The 17,305-nt window shown below is 44.6% G+C and overlaps 1 protein-coding gene across 1 annotated transcript in view; it reads right to left on the bottom strand.

Annotated features, from left to right (window-relative positions):
• Window positions 1-17,305, bottom strand: part of COL24A1 (collagen type XXIV alpha 1 chain) — a 276,971-nt gene that overhangs the window by 142,611 nt on the left and 117,055 nt on the right. Inside the window, exons 11-12 of the mRNA XM_066597768.1 lie at window positions 14,932-14,985; window positions 14,729-14,773 (exon numbers count right to left, since the gene is read on the bottom strand). Of these exons, the coding sequence (XP_066453865.1) occupies window positions 14,729-14,773; window positions 14,932-14,985 (99 nt within the window). The remainder of the gene's footprint in view (window positions 1-14,728; window positions 14,774-14,931; window positions 14,986-17,305) is intronic.

Below are 17,305 nucleotides of genomic sequence, written 5' to 3' on the forward strand. Positions count from 1 at the left end.
AACAACTAGTCCTCAATGTGGGGGTGTAGTGAGCCTACAGTGAGAAGATTACGACACAGGATCCCTGTTCTCTGAATTGGTGGGGGTGTCAGCAGTCAGACCCCCTCCCCCCCCCCCCCTCATCCCCACAGTTCAGACTTTTATGACCTACCTTGTGGATAAGGTGATAAAAGCCAATCTTGCGACAACCTCTTTAATCAATAGATTACTCCCCCAAAGCTGTGCATACCCTTTAAGATGTTTTTTTTATCTTGCATTAATAAAACCAGATGGAATATTATATCATGATGTCCCACAGAAGTGGTCTATAACTAGTACAGAATCAGATGCATAAAAAAGTTCTCATGTTGGTCTACATTATCTATCTTCCATTCAGACTTAATAAATAATGCTAGTGTGTATGTTTCCTGGGAGCCATCGCTGAGAACTTCTCTTGTCCCATTCAATGTTGTTAACAATCACAGAAAACGTCCGTTACTTACTGAGTGAGGAGTGCAGATAGATGCATCCTCTCACCATACAGGTAGCTGACTACCAAATGAGGGAGCCAATTACACCTGTGCAGGACACCGATGAGACAGCCACTCACACTGCCTCTTGATATAGAGGGGGGTGGCTGCTTGGTGTATACTCCCAGAGTGAATACAAAGTGGCAGACCTTCTGATACATGTAGTTCACCATGCACCAGCAACCCATAATGACACCATAATAATTTGGCGGGTTGCCTTGCACTTCAATCAGTGAACCACACTGGTACTGCCAATCGGCTGTCTCATCGGTGTCCTGCACAGGTGCAATTAGCTCCCTCATTTGGTAGTCAGCTACCTGCATGGTGAGAGGAGGATGCATCTATATGCACTCCTCACTCAGTAAGTAAGGAGTGATTGTTTTTAATTTTCTATATTTCCCCTTCAGTGATGTATTTATATTAGTGTAGGGACCCACATCATGCAAGGAACCTTGACGCGATTAGTGGGCTCATGTATCTTGGCCAACATCCAACCAATGCCTTGCATTTATTATCCATCATTCACATGCAGCGTGGCTTTAAGACTCCAGGGGGAGCCCAGGGTGGAAGTACCAATGTGGTTCACTGATTAAAGTGCAGGGCTACCTGCCAAATTATTATGGTGTCATTAATAGGTTGCTGGTCTGCATGGTGAACTACATATATCAGAATGGTCTGCCACTTTGCATCCACTCTGTGCGGGAGTATACACCAAGCAGCGCCCCCCCCCCCCCCCTCTATATCAAGAGGCTGTGCGAGTGGTTGTCTCATCGGTGTCCCTCACAGGTGCAATTAGCTCCCTCATTCGGTAGTCTGCTACCTTCATGGTGAGAGGAGGATGCATCTATATGCACTCCTCACTCAATAAGTAATGGCCGTTTTCTGCGATTCTTTTTAATTTTCTATATTTCCCCTTCTGTGATGTATGTATAGCAATGTTGATAGGTGCAATGACGTCAGGGGAAATGAAGTCTTACATGCTGCCCATTGAAGTCAATGGGCAACCTATATAATGTAGTAGCCGCTCTTTGTAACAACCCTTTTTGCTGGACCCGAACTGCTCCATTATTATAGTCGAGAGATTGTCTTAACCAGATAACCACTAAAATAATTCCATATTCTTAAAACTATTCCTTCTGGTCTATTTGGCTGTTAATCCCAGATTCTCCCAGGGGCCAGAAGATTAAAACAAGATGTACTCTAATATATAGCATCAGCCCACAAAGAAAGCCGCTTCCATTGTATTTCAGAGGATGATCTGAATGTATTTCTTACACTCCAACAGCTCCGACCTCACCTCTACCTCCTACTTAAGTTATCTGAAGGCCACGTTATCTATCTGGGACTACAACAACAGCAATACATTTCACTAAACAATAGATAGGTCAAAAGCTACAGAATATAAATTCTGGTATTGGTTATAGGTGCGAGCATACGAGAACAGAGGGATTCCGATGAGTAAAGAGTAATTCATCTTGTAGACGTGGAGACCAGCGCTGTTTGACGGTGCAGTACGGACGTAAGCTATGTGGTAGTTTCTTAAATGCAGTCCAGATCACCCCAGGCGATGGCCCACACGCTTATAAAACAAGCAGCAACCAAGTCGATATGACTAATTTTCTAATTTGGTTGACCCTTTACCCCCCACCCGTGGAGTAATGGACAACAGAATCCAAGACATCTGTCCAAGATTGAAGACGTTTCGATATGGCTGGCTGCTACAAAGCTTTATAATGGCTGAATGGAATGTATCAAGTATCATTGTTAATCAATTAAAACCAAATAGTGAGACATATATATATTTTTTTTTACCCCAAAACATCCGGACCCTCCCCGACGCACGGAACTTCCACCATGCCTTAAAGACGAACTTCTTTAAAGAGGCATACCAAACCTCCTGATCTAGTCCCCCATGCCCACAACATGCCCTCTGCCCGTCCCTATGGCTTTCCACTTTTGCCCATCATGTACACTTCCTGCCCCGCGTCTCCTGTACTACCCCCAACCCGTTTGACTTCTAAAAACTGTATATCACATGTTATTGTCACATTGCTGTGTGCCCCCTTGCTCCACCACCTGCCCCTGTACCTTCTGTATCACCTCCTGTAATTGAATACATTTAACTTTTCTAATTTCTGTCATTTTCATATGGTTTGTGTTCCAAACTGAGCCAATGTTAACAGTGGAGATGTTAATTGACCTATCTAAGAAAATATTGTGAGCAGTGACCACCTCCTATTGTAAATGGTGGAGCCTAAGTTAGGGCTCTGTTTGGGGAGGTGATGGGGAGTTGGGGATGTATTTTTGCTACCCCCACCCTTCCCACAGTGCCCCCTAGTGAAGCCTACACACAGCACATAAATCTGACTCTTTTCAGAGTGCCTTGCCCGCTCTATGCTATAGACGTCCATGTGAGTGAGTGCACATAGTGGTCTGAAGAAGAGAGTCAGATTTTTCAAATCATGCACGTACTTCACCGGGTGACGAGAAGAAGGGAGGCGCAGGTGAGTAGATCAAAATACATTCCCTGGCTCACTCACTTCCCCAAGCAGCACCATAACGAAGTTTATGGTGCTGTTCAGAGGCAACAGCTTCTCTTTAAGCTCTATTCAGATGGTGTTTTTCCAATCCAGTGCTGCCTCCATCTTGTATGCAAAGAACTGCAGAAGGACAGAAGGGAACCATATGGGTCAACATGTGAAACTGAGACTTTTCACATAATTCCTACCAGTCAGATGGTCGTGTGATCTCAGTTCTAAAAGGTCAGATCTACTTGGGGTTATAGATTCAATTTCACAGTTTGTTTGATGCTCTTACATGAAGCTACCACAGAAACTGTCTACAGGGGGACATAAATACTCCTATCACAGTTACTGATGATGATCACATAGCTCCTGTCACACAGTTCTAACAGAGGAGATCACAGCTCATCCTCCTGACGGTAAAATTATGGACTGTAGATTATTTAGGTGAATATAGAAGGTAATGAAAATTAAACTGTCCTACCAGCAGGCAGAGATGGTATAGACTCACTAATGCTGTACTGATGCGCCATCGGATAGATTTGAAACTAAAAGTAAAACATCTCAGCCTCAAGATAGTGACTGATCAGACAGGGGGCGTCACTGCATGAAAATGACTGGAATACACAGAGGAGAGCTTCAGGATGTGACCGGCAATCAGGTGAGTGGGGCAGGCATGGAAAAATGTGTTTCACCGGAGTAGCCCTTTAAAAACCTGATTTCTACAATAGGTAGTTTTCTGATGAAAAGGCATTCAAAGTGTTATTTTTTTCTTAAAAGTCCCCATCTGGTTTTGGTCCAAAATTCTGTCTCACGACCAGAGGGGTTGTAGGTATATTACCTGCAGTTGTTCTTCTCAGCCGTTCCTCCGATCTGCAGTTGTCGCATTATGTTTTTGGACATCCAAGATGTCAGTCATCAGACTACCTAATACCCCATATTACACTGGTACTGCTAGACTACCAATATACTATACATACTGATTGGCCAGAGCTGTTCATGTGATCAGCACTGGCCATTCAGAGGGCAGTATACACTGTGCATTCGGTAGTTAGAAAATTGCTGGACAGCTGAAAACAGGGCTCGAAACTGGCAAATTGAAGGGGCAGCAAAGAAGAGCAACTGCATAGTAACTCGCCCCCTCTGTCCCAAAACAAAAATTTTGTCCAGAAATTGGAGGATCGCTTTAAGCCCTTAGTACTATTTACAGACTGGTTGCAGATGTAAAGATTCTCACTGTAGAGTAAAATATTTAGGATTTTACTCCCCACAACTAGCTTTTGAACATAACCTTCCCCAAGGGAGGTACAACCCGAGGCCCCAAGGGAGGTACAACCCGAGGCCCCAAGGGAGGTACAACCCGAGGCCCCAACGGAGGTACAACCCGAGGCCCCAACGGAGGTACAACCCGAGGCCCCAACGGAGGTACAACCCGAGGCCCCAACGGAGGTACAACCCGAGGCCCCAACGGTGGTACAACCTGACACCCCTCCTGCAGACACTTTTCACAGCATTTAGCGTGGTGTTTCAAACGCAGTAAACTGCCTTCATGGATTCCAATGGGGCTTTGCAGACTAGAAACGTCACAATATTTTGAACGCTGTCTGCTCTATGTTAGCACTAGAGATGAGCGAACGTACTCGGTAAAGCACTACTCGTCCGAGTAATGTGCTTTATCCGAGTACCTCCCCGCTCGTCCTGAAAGATTCGGGGAGCGCCGCTGCTGACAGGTGAGTTGCGGCGGGGAGCAGGGGAGAGTGGGCGGGAGAGAAGGAGAGAGAGATCTCCCCTCCGTTCCTCCCCGCTCTCCCCTGCAGCTCCCCGCATCTTTCAGGACGAGCGGGGAGGTACTCGGATAAAGCACATTACTCGGACGAGTAGTGCCTATCCGAGTACGTTCGCTCATCTCTAGTTAGCACTTTTTAACGCACCTCATCCCCCATTGTAAATATGGGGTCTGTTATAAAACGCAGTCAAACACATTTGTAAACGCCGTTTGAAAGCGCGGCATTTGAACAGACACTCGTGTAAGAGCAGCCTAAAGGCTCCCCAATTAAGAAATGTGAATCGGCAACATCTACCGTCACTTGCGGTGCGTTCACACGTAGTAGAAATGGTGCCGATTATTTTCTGCAACATTGGTGCAGATTTTGACTCTGCTTTTGGTGCATATCCACAGATTTCACCTCTCCCATTGAAAGGGTGAAATCAGCTGAGAATTCGCACCAAAATCTACGTCATAATCCAGACTTTGGCGATATTTTGACATGGAAATGATGCATATTTTAATGCGAGTTTTCTGCTGCCGAAAATTTGCATAATTTCCACTACGTGTTAAAGCCCCCTAATGCCCAATGTCCAATGGCGGATCGGATTTGCAGAATTCACAGTTCAGGCCGCCCATAGCTAAGCATGGGCATCCGACCCTCAATGAACACATGCAGACTTGTTTTCCACATTCCGTGTGTGGAAAACAAATCGCAGCATGCTCCATCTTAGCACAGATTTTGTGAGGTTGGCAGGAAAAGCAGGAGATTTGAAAAAAAAAAAATCTGTACTGCGTATGTCCGACGGCGAGCCGTGCGGACCATCCACAGTACAGAAAATATGAGGTAAGCGTGAACGCCACTGGTGGCAGGGTCAGGTTCTGTTGCGGGCTCCCACATGAGGCCGAAGGGTGTATTCGCACCTGTACGAGGGCTCCCCATTTATGGGTTACGTTTTTCGAACAGGGAAACTAAATGACATCGGTATTAAACAGAAGCACTATTTTTCCGTCCGAGAAACGCAAACCTAACGAAACAGAAGAAAACAAAAACCCATTCGCTTCACGTTTTTTTGAAAAACCCTTTGAAATCAATGAGGAAAAAAAGGGAAATGTTTAACTCCATTTTAATTCTGTTTCTCTGCTCCAAAAGCTGAACGCAGACGGAAAGTCCGAAGGTGGGTGTGAGCGCAGCCTCCGTATGTCCCAATAAGGAGCATACCAATAACTGCAAGTGTCCTGCGACTCATCTTCAGGCTCAGCGGTCCTTGACGAGACGGAGGACAGCTGCGGTTCCCCGGCGCTACTGTTGGACGAGACGCACCCAGATCTGCATTCTTCGCAGCAGCTTCTTGAATCTCTTATGTGAAAACAAATCATTGATTTGGGAATGTGTGAATCACGCTGCCGAGTTCATGAACTAAGGTGAAGCTCTTATTCGAACCATGTGCGCCGCATACTCCACTTCTGCATTTTTAATTATGATGTGTTTTTAGTACAACTTATATTTGTCACTAGTTGTGTAGTAATTCCACCCACAAACGGAAATTCTGTCTTGGGTGGGACGTCCGGCCCCCGAAGTCAGATATCTGGAGGAACGTTGCCTAGTTGTCTCCTACTATGGCTGCCAGCAGCATCTTCTTCAAGAAGGCTAACTGGGTCAGTAGTACTTGGGGCTTATTCACACAGGCGATTTCCCAAGTCTGTGTTTGTAAACAGACAGCACACCGACCCATTATGGCTGATGGGGCTATACAGACCAGCTTTTTTTTTTTTCTAACCTTAAGGCTGGGTTCAGACTGGGTGGATTCTGGGCGGAAATCTCACGGTTTGACGGCAGCGAAAAAACGTGAGATTTCCGCCAGGAAACCACTTCTTCGAAACCCGCGGCACTTTGCTTCAGGTTTTGAAGCGGCCTTTTCTTTCCCATAGAGGAGAGCACATCCTGTGTGGACGAGATTTCTGAAAAATCTTGTCCACATGGCCGGCCAACCGCAGGATTAGCGGCCGCAGGCGGATTTGCCGCAGCAAATCCGCCCTGTGTGAACCCAGCCTAGAGCTTCTACCCACTTTTTTTTTTTTTTAAACGCTGCAATATCGCTGCGTTTGTTTACTGCAAATGTCAATGGGACTTTCTAATGTTAAAATCGCATCGCACAAAATTTGCAGAAGTGCAAACTTTTTTGCTCCATGTGAAAAATAAACCATCAAAATTTGCAGCATGTCCCATTGTGGTCCGATTTCTCTCACGTTAATCACCTATCCAAGCAAAAAAAAAAAAATCTTTCTTTCATTTTTTAAAGGGTGAGAAAAAAAAAAGGACGACAGAAAAGTAAAAACAGACACATGAATCTTGTACAGATGCAACACAGACTTACACATGGATTACATTTGATCCATTTTTCATGGACCAAAATCAGATGCGAACTTCTGAATAAGCCCTCAGGGCGAATCTACGCTAGTTGGTACAGAGTGTAGTAATGCCTGAATCAGGGAAATTTCTTCCCCTTCGCCAGCCGCTCAAAAACACGGGAAGACAGGTGCTGCATGTTGTATTAACAAGTCGGATCTTTTCTCCGCCGCAGTATTAACGGGCAAGAAAAGAAGCGGTGAAAACGAAACCACTGAAATGCATTGAGATCACCGATTTCGTTTTGTCCCGTTATGCGGCGGCGATTATCACGGCCGCATAAGGGGAGAAAATCATGTTAGTCTGAAACTGCCCTTAGAGGCAGACTTGATCAACTCTGACCTCATTTATCAACACTGTCTAGCAATAAGACTGTCCTTGTAGCAACCAATCAGATCTCAGCTTTCAGTTTACAGAGCTATTTACGATATTAAAGCTGAGCTCTGATTGGTTGCTACAAGGCCAGTCTTATTGCTAGACAGTGTTGATAAATGAGGTCCTAATTATTAGCACACATATGGGAAAATCATTTCTGTGATGTCCCCAAGGCCTCTTCTCCACCTATGTGAGGCCTCTGATGGGATTTCGGTTGTTTGGCTCAGTTACAGGAGCTGAACAAGAAAACTACCGGAACTCTCAGATTTGACTATAACTATAATGGGGTGCATCTGACTTCTGGCATTCCGCCCAGAATGTCGTGTGAGAGGCTCTGAACAGACCCTCCAGAGCAGATGTGAAGAGGGCCTTAAGAATGCTACCTGCCATTATGCCTATATCAACAGCATAATGGAAGTCACTAAGGACATGTTCACACAGCGCACAAATGCTGCGGAGTGTCCGCAGCGTAAAACTCAACGGCGAATTCTGCATCTACACCACTGGGGTGGACTTTGACTAAAAATTAGCTGCATATCTGCAGCTAATATCAGCAGATACAGCTCTCATCTCGCAATGGAATGCTGCTGAATTTGCCGCAGCGGACGTTCCATAGTGTTTCCATCCTGCCTTTTGTAGGAGTAAGCTACTGATGACCTATTCTCAGGGTAGATGATTAGTAGCTGAGTCTGGGGGCCCACTGCTCAGGATCCCTGCCCATCAGCTGATTGAAGCGACAGCGGTGCCCGGGGCTACACCAGGTACAGCATTATACAAACAAGTAGTGGCTGCACCAGGTATTGCAGCTCAGTCCCATTTACTTGAATAGGAATGAGTTGCTCTTAGGTCATGTGACTGATTAATGTGACATCACATGCCTGAGAAAAGGCCACAGTGCTCACCCAAGTGTCGCTGCCTCTTCAGGCAGCTGATTAGTAGTGACACTCGCCGATCAAGTACTGATGACCTATCCTGAAGAGAGATCATTGATAGTGTAGTCCTTCAAACTCCTTCAAAGTCATAAGGGGGCATTTATGAAGACTTTATACCAGTTTCCCGGCCAAACAAAAAACCTAAATTTTACAAAAGGCTGCTTTTGCAAAAGCTTTGGCAACTTTTTAGCATTTTGCCCCCGACCCCAGCACATTTTTAAAAAGCAGGTGGGGCTTATCATGAGGGGGCATGTCTACCCTGGATTAAAATTTGGCCCCATTAAAAATGGTCATGAAAACTTGCATTGACTGTGTAAAATGACCCTTGAAAGGGCCCATTGTTCCATCTCTGTCCCCCTCACCTGATTGCCTGTCATACTCTGGAGGTCTCCCCTGTGCATTCCAACCACCTCCCTGCTGTCCCAGTCTGGTACCATCTTGATGTTTTCCCTTTCAATCAATCCCATAATGCATCAGCACTGCATTAGCTAAGGTTATACCATTTTTGTCTGCAGGGGGAACGTTTAATTAATAGAGATGAGCGAACGTACTCGGTAAGGCCAATTTCGCAATCGAGCACCGCGATTTTCGAGTACTTCACTACTCGGGTGAAAAGTACTCGGGGTCGCCAGGGGGCGGGGGGAGGCGTGGCGGAGCGGGGGGGGGGGGGGGGGGGGTAGCAGCAGGGAACAGGGGGGAGCCCTCTCTCTCTCCCTCTCCCCCCCACTCCCCTCTGCAACCCCCCGCTCACCCACTGCGCCCGAGTACTTTTCACCCGAGTAGTGAAGTACTCGAAAATCGCGGTGCTCGATTGCGAAATCGGCCTTACCGAGTACGTTCGCTCATCTCTATTAATTAACATTGACTTCTATAGATTTACCTAAATAAGCTATAAACTATAAGTATACAGTAAGGAAAGATGAGCTGTGATCTCCTCTATTATACCTGTGTGATCATCATCAGTAACGCAGGAGTGCTTGTATCCTCTTCTACGTTCTGCAGTAGACCTATGTAACAGCATTACATAAACTGAGAAACTGACTAGAAAATGAATCCATAACCCCAAGTAGATCTGAGATCACATGACCATCTGGGGAAAAGAAGCCAGGAGTTTCAGATAGAGAGAAATAACTAACCAAGGTAACATAAGCTCACTTACATCTACTTGGGGGATAGCTGTATAATGAAAGAACAACAAACATCACTGGAGTGGCCCTTTAATCTAATGACCAGCAATCCCATCTGTAATGCAGAACATGTATACTTTGGTAATGCTATTTTACAAAATGAGCCCTTTGGAGTTAAATCTTTACTATTGAGAGCTAATTTCACACAGTCAGACACAGAGTGCACTTGGCAGGGACAATAAGAAGATTTAGTTTGTAAATGTTGCAACTTGGCGGAGTTCAGAGACTTTCTAATACCATATGTTTACTATGCCGCTGGCTTTCCATGCTGAGCTCCACAAACAGGGCCAAATGATGTCATACAAAGTGTACATGTGCTTTACTTTTCTGAATAGGTGCTCATGCTAAAGTAACTTCAGGAGGTGGAATGAGGTTGGAACCCGACCAATTACAGCACTTTCCTGCTCCTTGTAATTGTATAACGTGTTTAGGAAGCAAATGGTCCCGTTGGTGGTTGGACTATTATGGTATTCAGTAACTCTGCCGCTTAAACTAACGTTTTATCGAGTCTTCATTTTGAGTTTCCGGTAAAGTGCGTTTTCTTTGGCTCGCAGTCTATTTTTAATGCGAGAAATTAATTCATAGCCATCAATCATTTTTGTTAAACCTACAAGCTATTTTAACACAGAGGTAAAAAGGAGGTAAAAATTGTAATTTTGTGGTTGCAGTGACTTTATGTTAAAGGGGTTATTCCCTATCAATCGGATAACTTACCAATCAGTGGGAGTCCAACCACTTGGACCCCCACTAATCCATAGAAAATCTCCCCTGGCGGGTCCCGAAATTTTGGCAGCGATGAGCGTCATATACTTTATGAGACTGCTGGAGATTGCTGAGCATTTGAATTGGGATATCTCTGCCAGTCCCATCAAACTAGCGCAGTGGTGTGCATGCACAGCCAACACTGTCAAATTTTGGAACCTGCCGGGGGTGTTATTTCTGAATTGGTGGGGTTTCCAGCTGTTGGAACCCCACCGATCCGCAAGTGCTCTTCTATTTTCTGGATAGGAGATAACTTCCTGAGATGGGAGTACTCCTTTAAACTGGCATAACTATAGAGGATGCAGGGGATGCGGTTGCACCCGGACCCAGGAACGTTAGGGGGCCCATAAGGCCTCTCTTCTCCATATAGGGAGCCCAGTACTATGAATAAAGCATTATAGTTGGAGGGCCCTGTTACAGGTTTTGCATTGGGGCCCAGGAGCTTCAAGTTACGCCTCTGCGTTAAGGGGGTTAAGAGAAGTTGGGGGGCCCAAGATAAACTTTTGCACCTGGGCCCATAAGCCTTTAGCTACACCCCTGAACTGGAGCAAAGATTCTGGTCAACAGCAAATTAATTTGGTGCATTTCTTCATTATAATATCTATGCTAATGTGTGATGGAATAATCCTCCACAGCGCCATCCATTGTAATGCTCATCGATGTGCAATATCAGACCTTAAAAGGCCTTGCAAAATGACTAGGGATGTGAGCCAAACCAGAATATCCATATACAGACAGCTGTTTGGGGGTTCTTCGTCTTCATCAGAGAGGCAGTCATTTGCATGGTTTTTTCCCAGGAAGCATTGCATTGCCTATTTAAAAGACTCCCTACTGTGGTGTTTTTCAAGAGGAGAAACATTACCCTATGGCCTTACCCATCCAACTAGAATCCCAAAACAGCGGTATGTTCATGGGTACTCTGGTTTAGCGAACAAGAACTGTTAAAAGGCTAGATATTGACACAGAGTAGCAAGCTTCCAATAGGTGGTGCTGTGGAGGATTATGCCATCACTTATTTGCATAGCTTTTTCCCAGGGACCATTGCATGGCATCTAAGACTCCTTTATACTTATATGGTGTTCTCCACAAGAAGAAACATTACCCTTCCCCACAGACTCATAATGGCCTCTCTCCTAGCTAACGATAACCCTAATGTGCATTGATTAGAGGCAAGAACGCCAAAACATTTTTATCCTAGGGAGCATTGTATGACCTATGGAAGACTCCCCTCGACTCTCATTGTACTCCATCCTGCGGTGCTCTCTATAAGGAGAAACACTATACGCTCACAGTCTTCTTACATACTCTACCAGAAGCCGAAACAACTTTATGTGTATTCCGGTTTGGCTAGAAATGATACAAGACCCATTAAAATGTTGGATATTGACTCATAGGGTAGCTACTTTCCAGTAGGTGGTGCGCTGGGGAAGTATTCCATCACTCATTTGCATTACAATATTTACAACCACTTACACGTATTTTTGAGTCTTTTTGTGAATGAATTGGCTCACTGACTTCGTATCCCATGTCCCTCCTGTTTGCTATGTGATCCAAAGTGCAAATTGCTTGAGTGAAGATCAATGGAGGCTGTGAATAGCAGCACTTGTCTATATCTGCTCTACAGAGAAAGACGACTGTAAGAAAACCCTTTGCAAAAATAAAGGGGTCTCAGGTTCTACCAGCCTAATAAAGATGCCCGCTGTGTAACTGTATGCGGGGAGGTCAGAGCACACCAACAAAGAGAGGACAAGTACTGGACAAGGAAGAATTCCTGCCGGTTTGCTGGCTTTACGGATCAGATCTTCACAAAGATTCCTTACCAAAATCTGGAACCGGGTAATCGGGCAATTTGTGCGACCACATCTTCCTTCAGTTATGTCACTACACTTGTGCACAACCCAAGTATCTGCTTTGAATCTATATAACTGGATGAGTGTCAACATACTGTTCCTCTTCTGTAATTTGTGGCAGATTTTGAGTTTAAGTACCCCACGGGCATTCTGGCGTGGCAGATAACCATGTCCGATATGTTTATACAAAACTAATTATTTATTGGTTTCTTATTTGTTGTGCGGCTGACATGATCAGTGGGCCTCCGTCTCTGCCCGGGGCTCCTACATTTACAATTGGAATTGGTGGCACATTTTGGGGCTTTCCTCTACCCTTTTGTGCAATCTATAAAAAGAATATACTATTATATATACATAAATAAAAGTACACACACTGACTATCATATAGAACCCTCTCTAGTTCGGCGAACTGCAGCAACTCAGCATGGAATCAATTCCACAAGTGACATGAAGGGAGATGTTGAGCCATGCCGTTTGGATAAGTCACCCACAGCTCCATGGTATTTGTAGGAGCAGGATCTCAGCTGCAAATGGACCTCTCCACCACATCATGTCAGACACAACAAATGTGCAGACCAGATCATTCATAGGAATTCTTTAGAATGCTCAGATTCTGGACAACTTGGTGGGGGAGAGGGGAAAGTCCACGAAGGATTGAAAATGGTCACCAAGAAGTTAAACGTAGTAGGAACTGGTGAATGATGTATTTAGGTGGACCAACGGACCTAAACCATGCCATAAGAACACGCCACTACAGTATGGAAGCGACAACAGCCTGCACAGTACCTTGGTGACAACTGGGGTCCATGGCTTCATGGGGTCTGTTCCACACATGAACAATACCATCAACTCGAAACACCTGGTACCATGAGTCATTGGACCATGCTACATGTTGATAGTCCTTTAGGGTCCAGGCGAGGCGCTGTGTCCTGTGTCATGGTGGTAACAGAGGCATTCTGGCGAGTCTTCTAGTCCCATATCCCATGGAAGCTAAAGACCGCTGCACGGACCTGAGGGATATGCATTTCTAGCCAGACACTGCAAGTCTTAATCATTTGTAAGAGGCCACTGTGCTGTCCACTGTGGGTGGTAATTAATGCCTTTTATGATGTATACCCGGTACACACGTTACACTGTAGATCAAGGAATGTTAAATGCCTGCACTACTTTGAAAACAGAATGCCCCCTCTGTCTGGCACCCATTATCATGCCTCGTTCAAACTACAATGATACACGTTGCTTTGCCACAAGCACACTGGTCAGTGCTCAATGCATATTATCAATTTCTCTTACAGCTCTGCCCTAACAACCAATCAGGTTGAATCAGCCAACCCAAACAACCAATCAGGTTGAATCAGCCAACCCAAACAACCAATCAGGTTGAATCAGCCAACCCAAACAACCAATCAGGTTGAATCAGCCAACCCAAACAACCAATCAGGTTGCTGAAATTGTGAATCAGAACCAATCAGGTTGCTGGAATTGCTGAATAGGGCTGAGCTGTTGCAGAATTTGATAATATGCATGCTCAACCTTACTCATAAGCATTTCATAATCAATTTACATACTGCTAGCCCGTGACTTTTGGCAGGTTGGTATATATTATATAACTAACATACTCTAGAGCAAAAAAAACGATATCAAAGTAAACCCAAAGCGATGATCACAACTTCATGGAGCAATAATGGCAATCAGTGGGCCACATACGGCCATCATGTGCCTTATTGGTTGCGCCTAAGACCAGGCAAATTCAGTGCAGTGCAGCTGCCATACCCAGGATAACAATCAGACAAGGGCGCTCTGCTAGGCTCACTGATCTACCCAACCCTAGAGAATAGAGGTTTCTGATCCGTTATGGGGGCACTGTGGTATCCTTATCATATTCCATACTGTGCAGTGTGTATATTCATGCATTTATATATATTTACTGCCTCCTATATTTAGGTCTGTTCCCTCCATAAACATTTTGCCAAAGCCAAGAGCAGATCTACATGTATGTGCCAACTCCTTGAACCAGACATGGCTGAACGGAGTCAAGAGCCAGATCTGAGATGACCGAAATACTACAAGTCACTTACTTACAGACATGACCAGCACCCCTTGGGATACACATATCATAGGAAGCGGAACCTAGGGTCTAGGCCTGATGTCCACGGGCGGATAGGATTTCACATGCGGATTTTTGTAGAGGAAGACCTGCGGAAACCATTTGCGGGAGATCGCGGATGTAATGGTTTTTCCGCACAGATGTACGCTGATGCATTGCAGAAGAAAATCCGCATCCTCACCTCCCAGGCTTTTCCCCACCTCCCTAATTAATTTTATCCTTCAAATCCGCAATACAATTGCGAATACACTGCGGAGCGTCCGCACTCATTGACTTCTATTGAGCCCGTCCGTAGAGGTAACTTCTTACCTGCCCACCTTTGGGTCCTTTCTTCCCAGCTGGTCCTGGCATACCCTGAAAGTAAGAAGAAATTTGCTCTTCAGATCTTAGCATTCATGAGCTTAATAAATAAGATGAAAATAAGGAAGCCTCCTACTGAGCACCTATTTAGTACTCTACTTGGTGATGTGCTAAATGAGATTTCATTGCGCTTTAGAAATGAATAGTCTTACTCGTTCTCCTTCAGGCCCGAGAGGTCCTGGCACCCCAGGTATTCCAATAAAACCCTAAAATAAATACAGAATATCATTTTGCATTAAAAATATCGTACAGCCTACTATCACAGATCTACTAGGACAACTCAAAGTCATTGATATTTGAGAATATCAAAGCTCTACTGGAAAATATAGAATGGAAGACACAAGTCATGCATAAAAATAACCTGGAGGGATATAAAGGAACATCTGCGGGGTGAGAGGACTTGCTAAATGTGTGTCATTCATACAGGAGATGGCTCACAAATACAATTATTTTGCCCGGCAACATCTGCTTTGGTTTAGAGCTGTCAAGTTCGGGGGAGATAGGAAATATTAATAGTCATCGTTGACTACTTCTCTCATAGAAAGGCGCTACTAAGCCTCTCGATGGAGAATAATCTGTCTGTCCACTATGTGATTGCTGTGTTTGTACATGCAGAATCCAGGGCTGCCACAACTTGCTCAGGTTTCCGTTTTTCTTGTGGTGTTAACTAACCCGGTGATTGACAACTCACTTGTCTAGTAAGGGTGGCAAAGCGCAATGTTTGATCCTGATTAATTCGGGAGATGAGTCAGCAATGTTGAGGGACTCTATGTGTTCCTGTCTGTGTCTGCTCTATGACTTATAGGTCTCCTTTCTAATAAAGGAAATGACTAACTGCTGGTATTTATGGTATAGGATGAAATGGATCTTAAAGTACACCTGTCACCTACAGCTATTTTATGACGACTGGAATGTAGGAGATTCGCTAAGTTCCATTGACATCATCTAAGGTCCATGTTCCTCTGGATTTTTTAAAATCATACTCTATATGAAATCTGGTGTATCAGTTTAGAAGTACACAAATCGGCAAAGGCATTGTTGTATGTGCTATGTTCTTCAACCAAAGCCAAAAGGCCTGGGAGTACAGCCAACTCTATTAAGTACCACCACATCTTACATGGCATGGGTCAAAGAAAAGTAGTAGAAAACTACTACTAGTAGTAGAAAAAAGTAGAACTGTTAAAGGGGTTTTTTGATGTCACCTGTCAGATGGTTTGGTGATGCCCCGTCAAGCTGTCATGTGGGCTTCTAATGTAGAAGCCCGAGGCAAGTTTATGGGACTTCACTGATGAGGGCTCTGCCGGACTCTGATTGGCTGCAGGCCAATATATATATATATATAGTCCTCCTACTGTAATATTAGAGAATCCCTCTAAACACTCCTCTTCCTGTGCACTTCCACATGCCAGCCTTAGTTATATGACCCATATGGTTGCACAGGGTGCAAGCCACCAGCTTGGATTTAGTGGGAAGCCCCCTTTAGAGTGTTGGAGCCACCTTGAGTATTGCATTGGGAAATTTGGGGGAATAGTTATCTTTTAACACAATACTGCTGTCCTACTGGCTTCTTATAACGGTCAACATGTTCTAATAGTAACCTAGAGGGCCATGGAGAATCTCAAATTCCTTTTGTCTAACTTGCAGGCCTACCAGCAGCCGACCATTTACCATTGCTAGTATTCTGATAATGGGATCTGTAGGAAAAGTACGGTTGTAATAGAGAATAGAAATTGTGGCAAGCATTATACTGTTGAAGACCCCAACAAACAAATCTTCTTCAGGTCTCTAAATCTTTCTTCAGCCAGGAAAGCTTTGCATACACATGATGCACCCCAGGTAGAAAATCTGATATTTCAATGTTTTTTTTTTTCCCTTTTACTTCGTGTTTTAAATCTTTTAAAAAGTAAGATCTATGATGGTTTCCACTTTGAAGCACTTCTGAATCTACCTCCTTCTGCCTAGTTTCCTACTCATAGGTATTTGAATACATACATGGCCAACCTTAAGTATGTGCGACCTGTTTAGCTGCACAGGGCATCGACACCAGTTTAGAGGGGATGGAAGGGGGGGGGGTACTAGGTCTATGTAGGCTAGGCTAGGGATAATTACCCCCCCTTAGGTCCGCCCAGGCAGGTGATCATTCTCCTCCATGTGACAGTGTCTTGTGGAGCTACATGAATCATCCTCCTTGTGTCTTTCTATCCTTCCATCAGATGTTCTGAAGCACCATGGTGAGCCCATTAGTGTCCCTGCAACACAATGGCTTAGTTCTGCTAAGTTGTGAGCTTGATTCTGGGACTATATTTTTGTTATGATGTTGGTTCTGGGATGGTATTTATGTTAGGTGTTGGGTTCTGGTATTTTATCTATGTACAGAGGTTGGTTCTAGTGCTGTATTTCTGTACTGAACTTGGTTCTGGGACTGTATTTATGTTATGAGTTTGGTTCTGGTATTGTATCTATGTACTGGGCTTGGTTTTGGCACTGTATTTATGTACTAATCTTGGTTCTGGTATAGAATTTATT

The sequence above is a fragment of the Eleutherodactylus coqui genome, chromosome 3 (genome assembly GCF_035609145.1).
Source record: "Eleutherodactylus coqui strain aEleCoq1 chromosome 3, aEleCoq1.hap1, whole genome shotgun sequence".
In the NCBI taxonomy this organism is placed as follows: domain Eukaryota; kingdom Metazoa; phylum Chordata; class Amphibia; order Anura; family Eleutherodactylidae; genus Eleutherodactylus; species Eleutherodactylus coqui.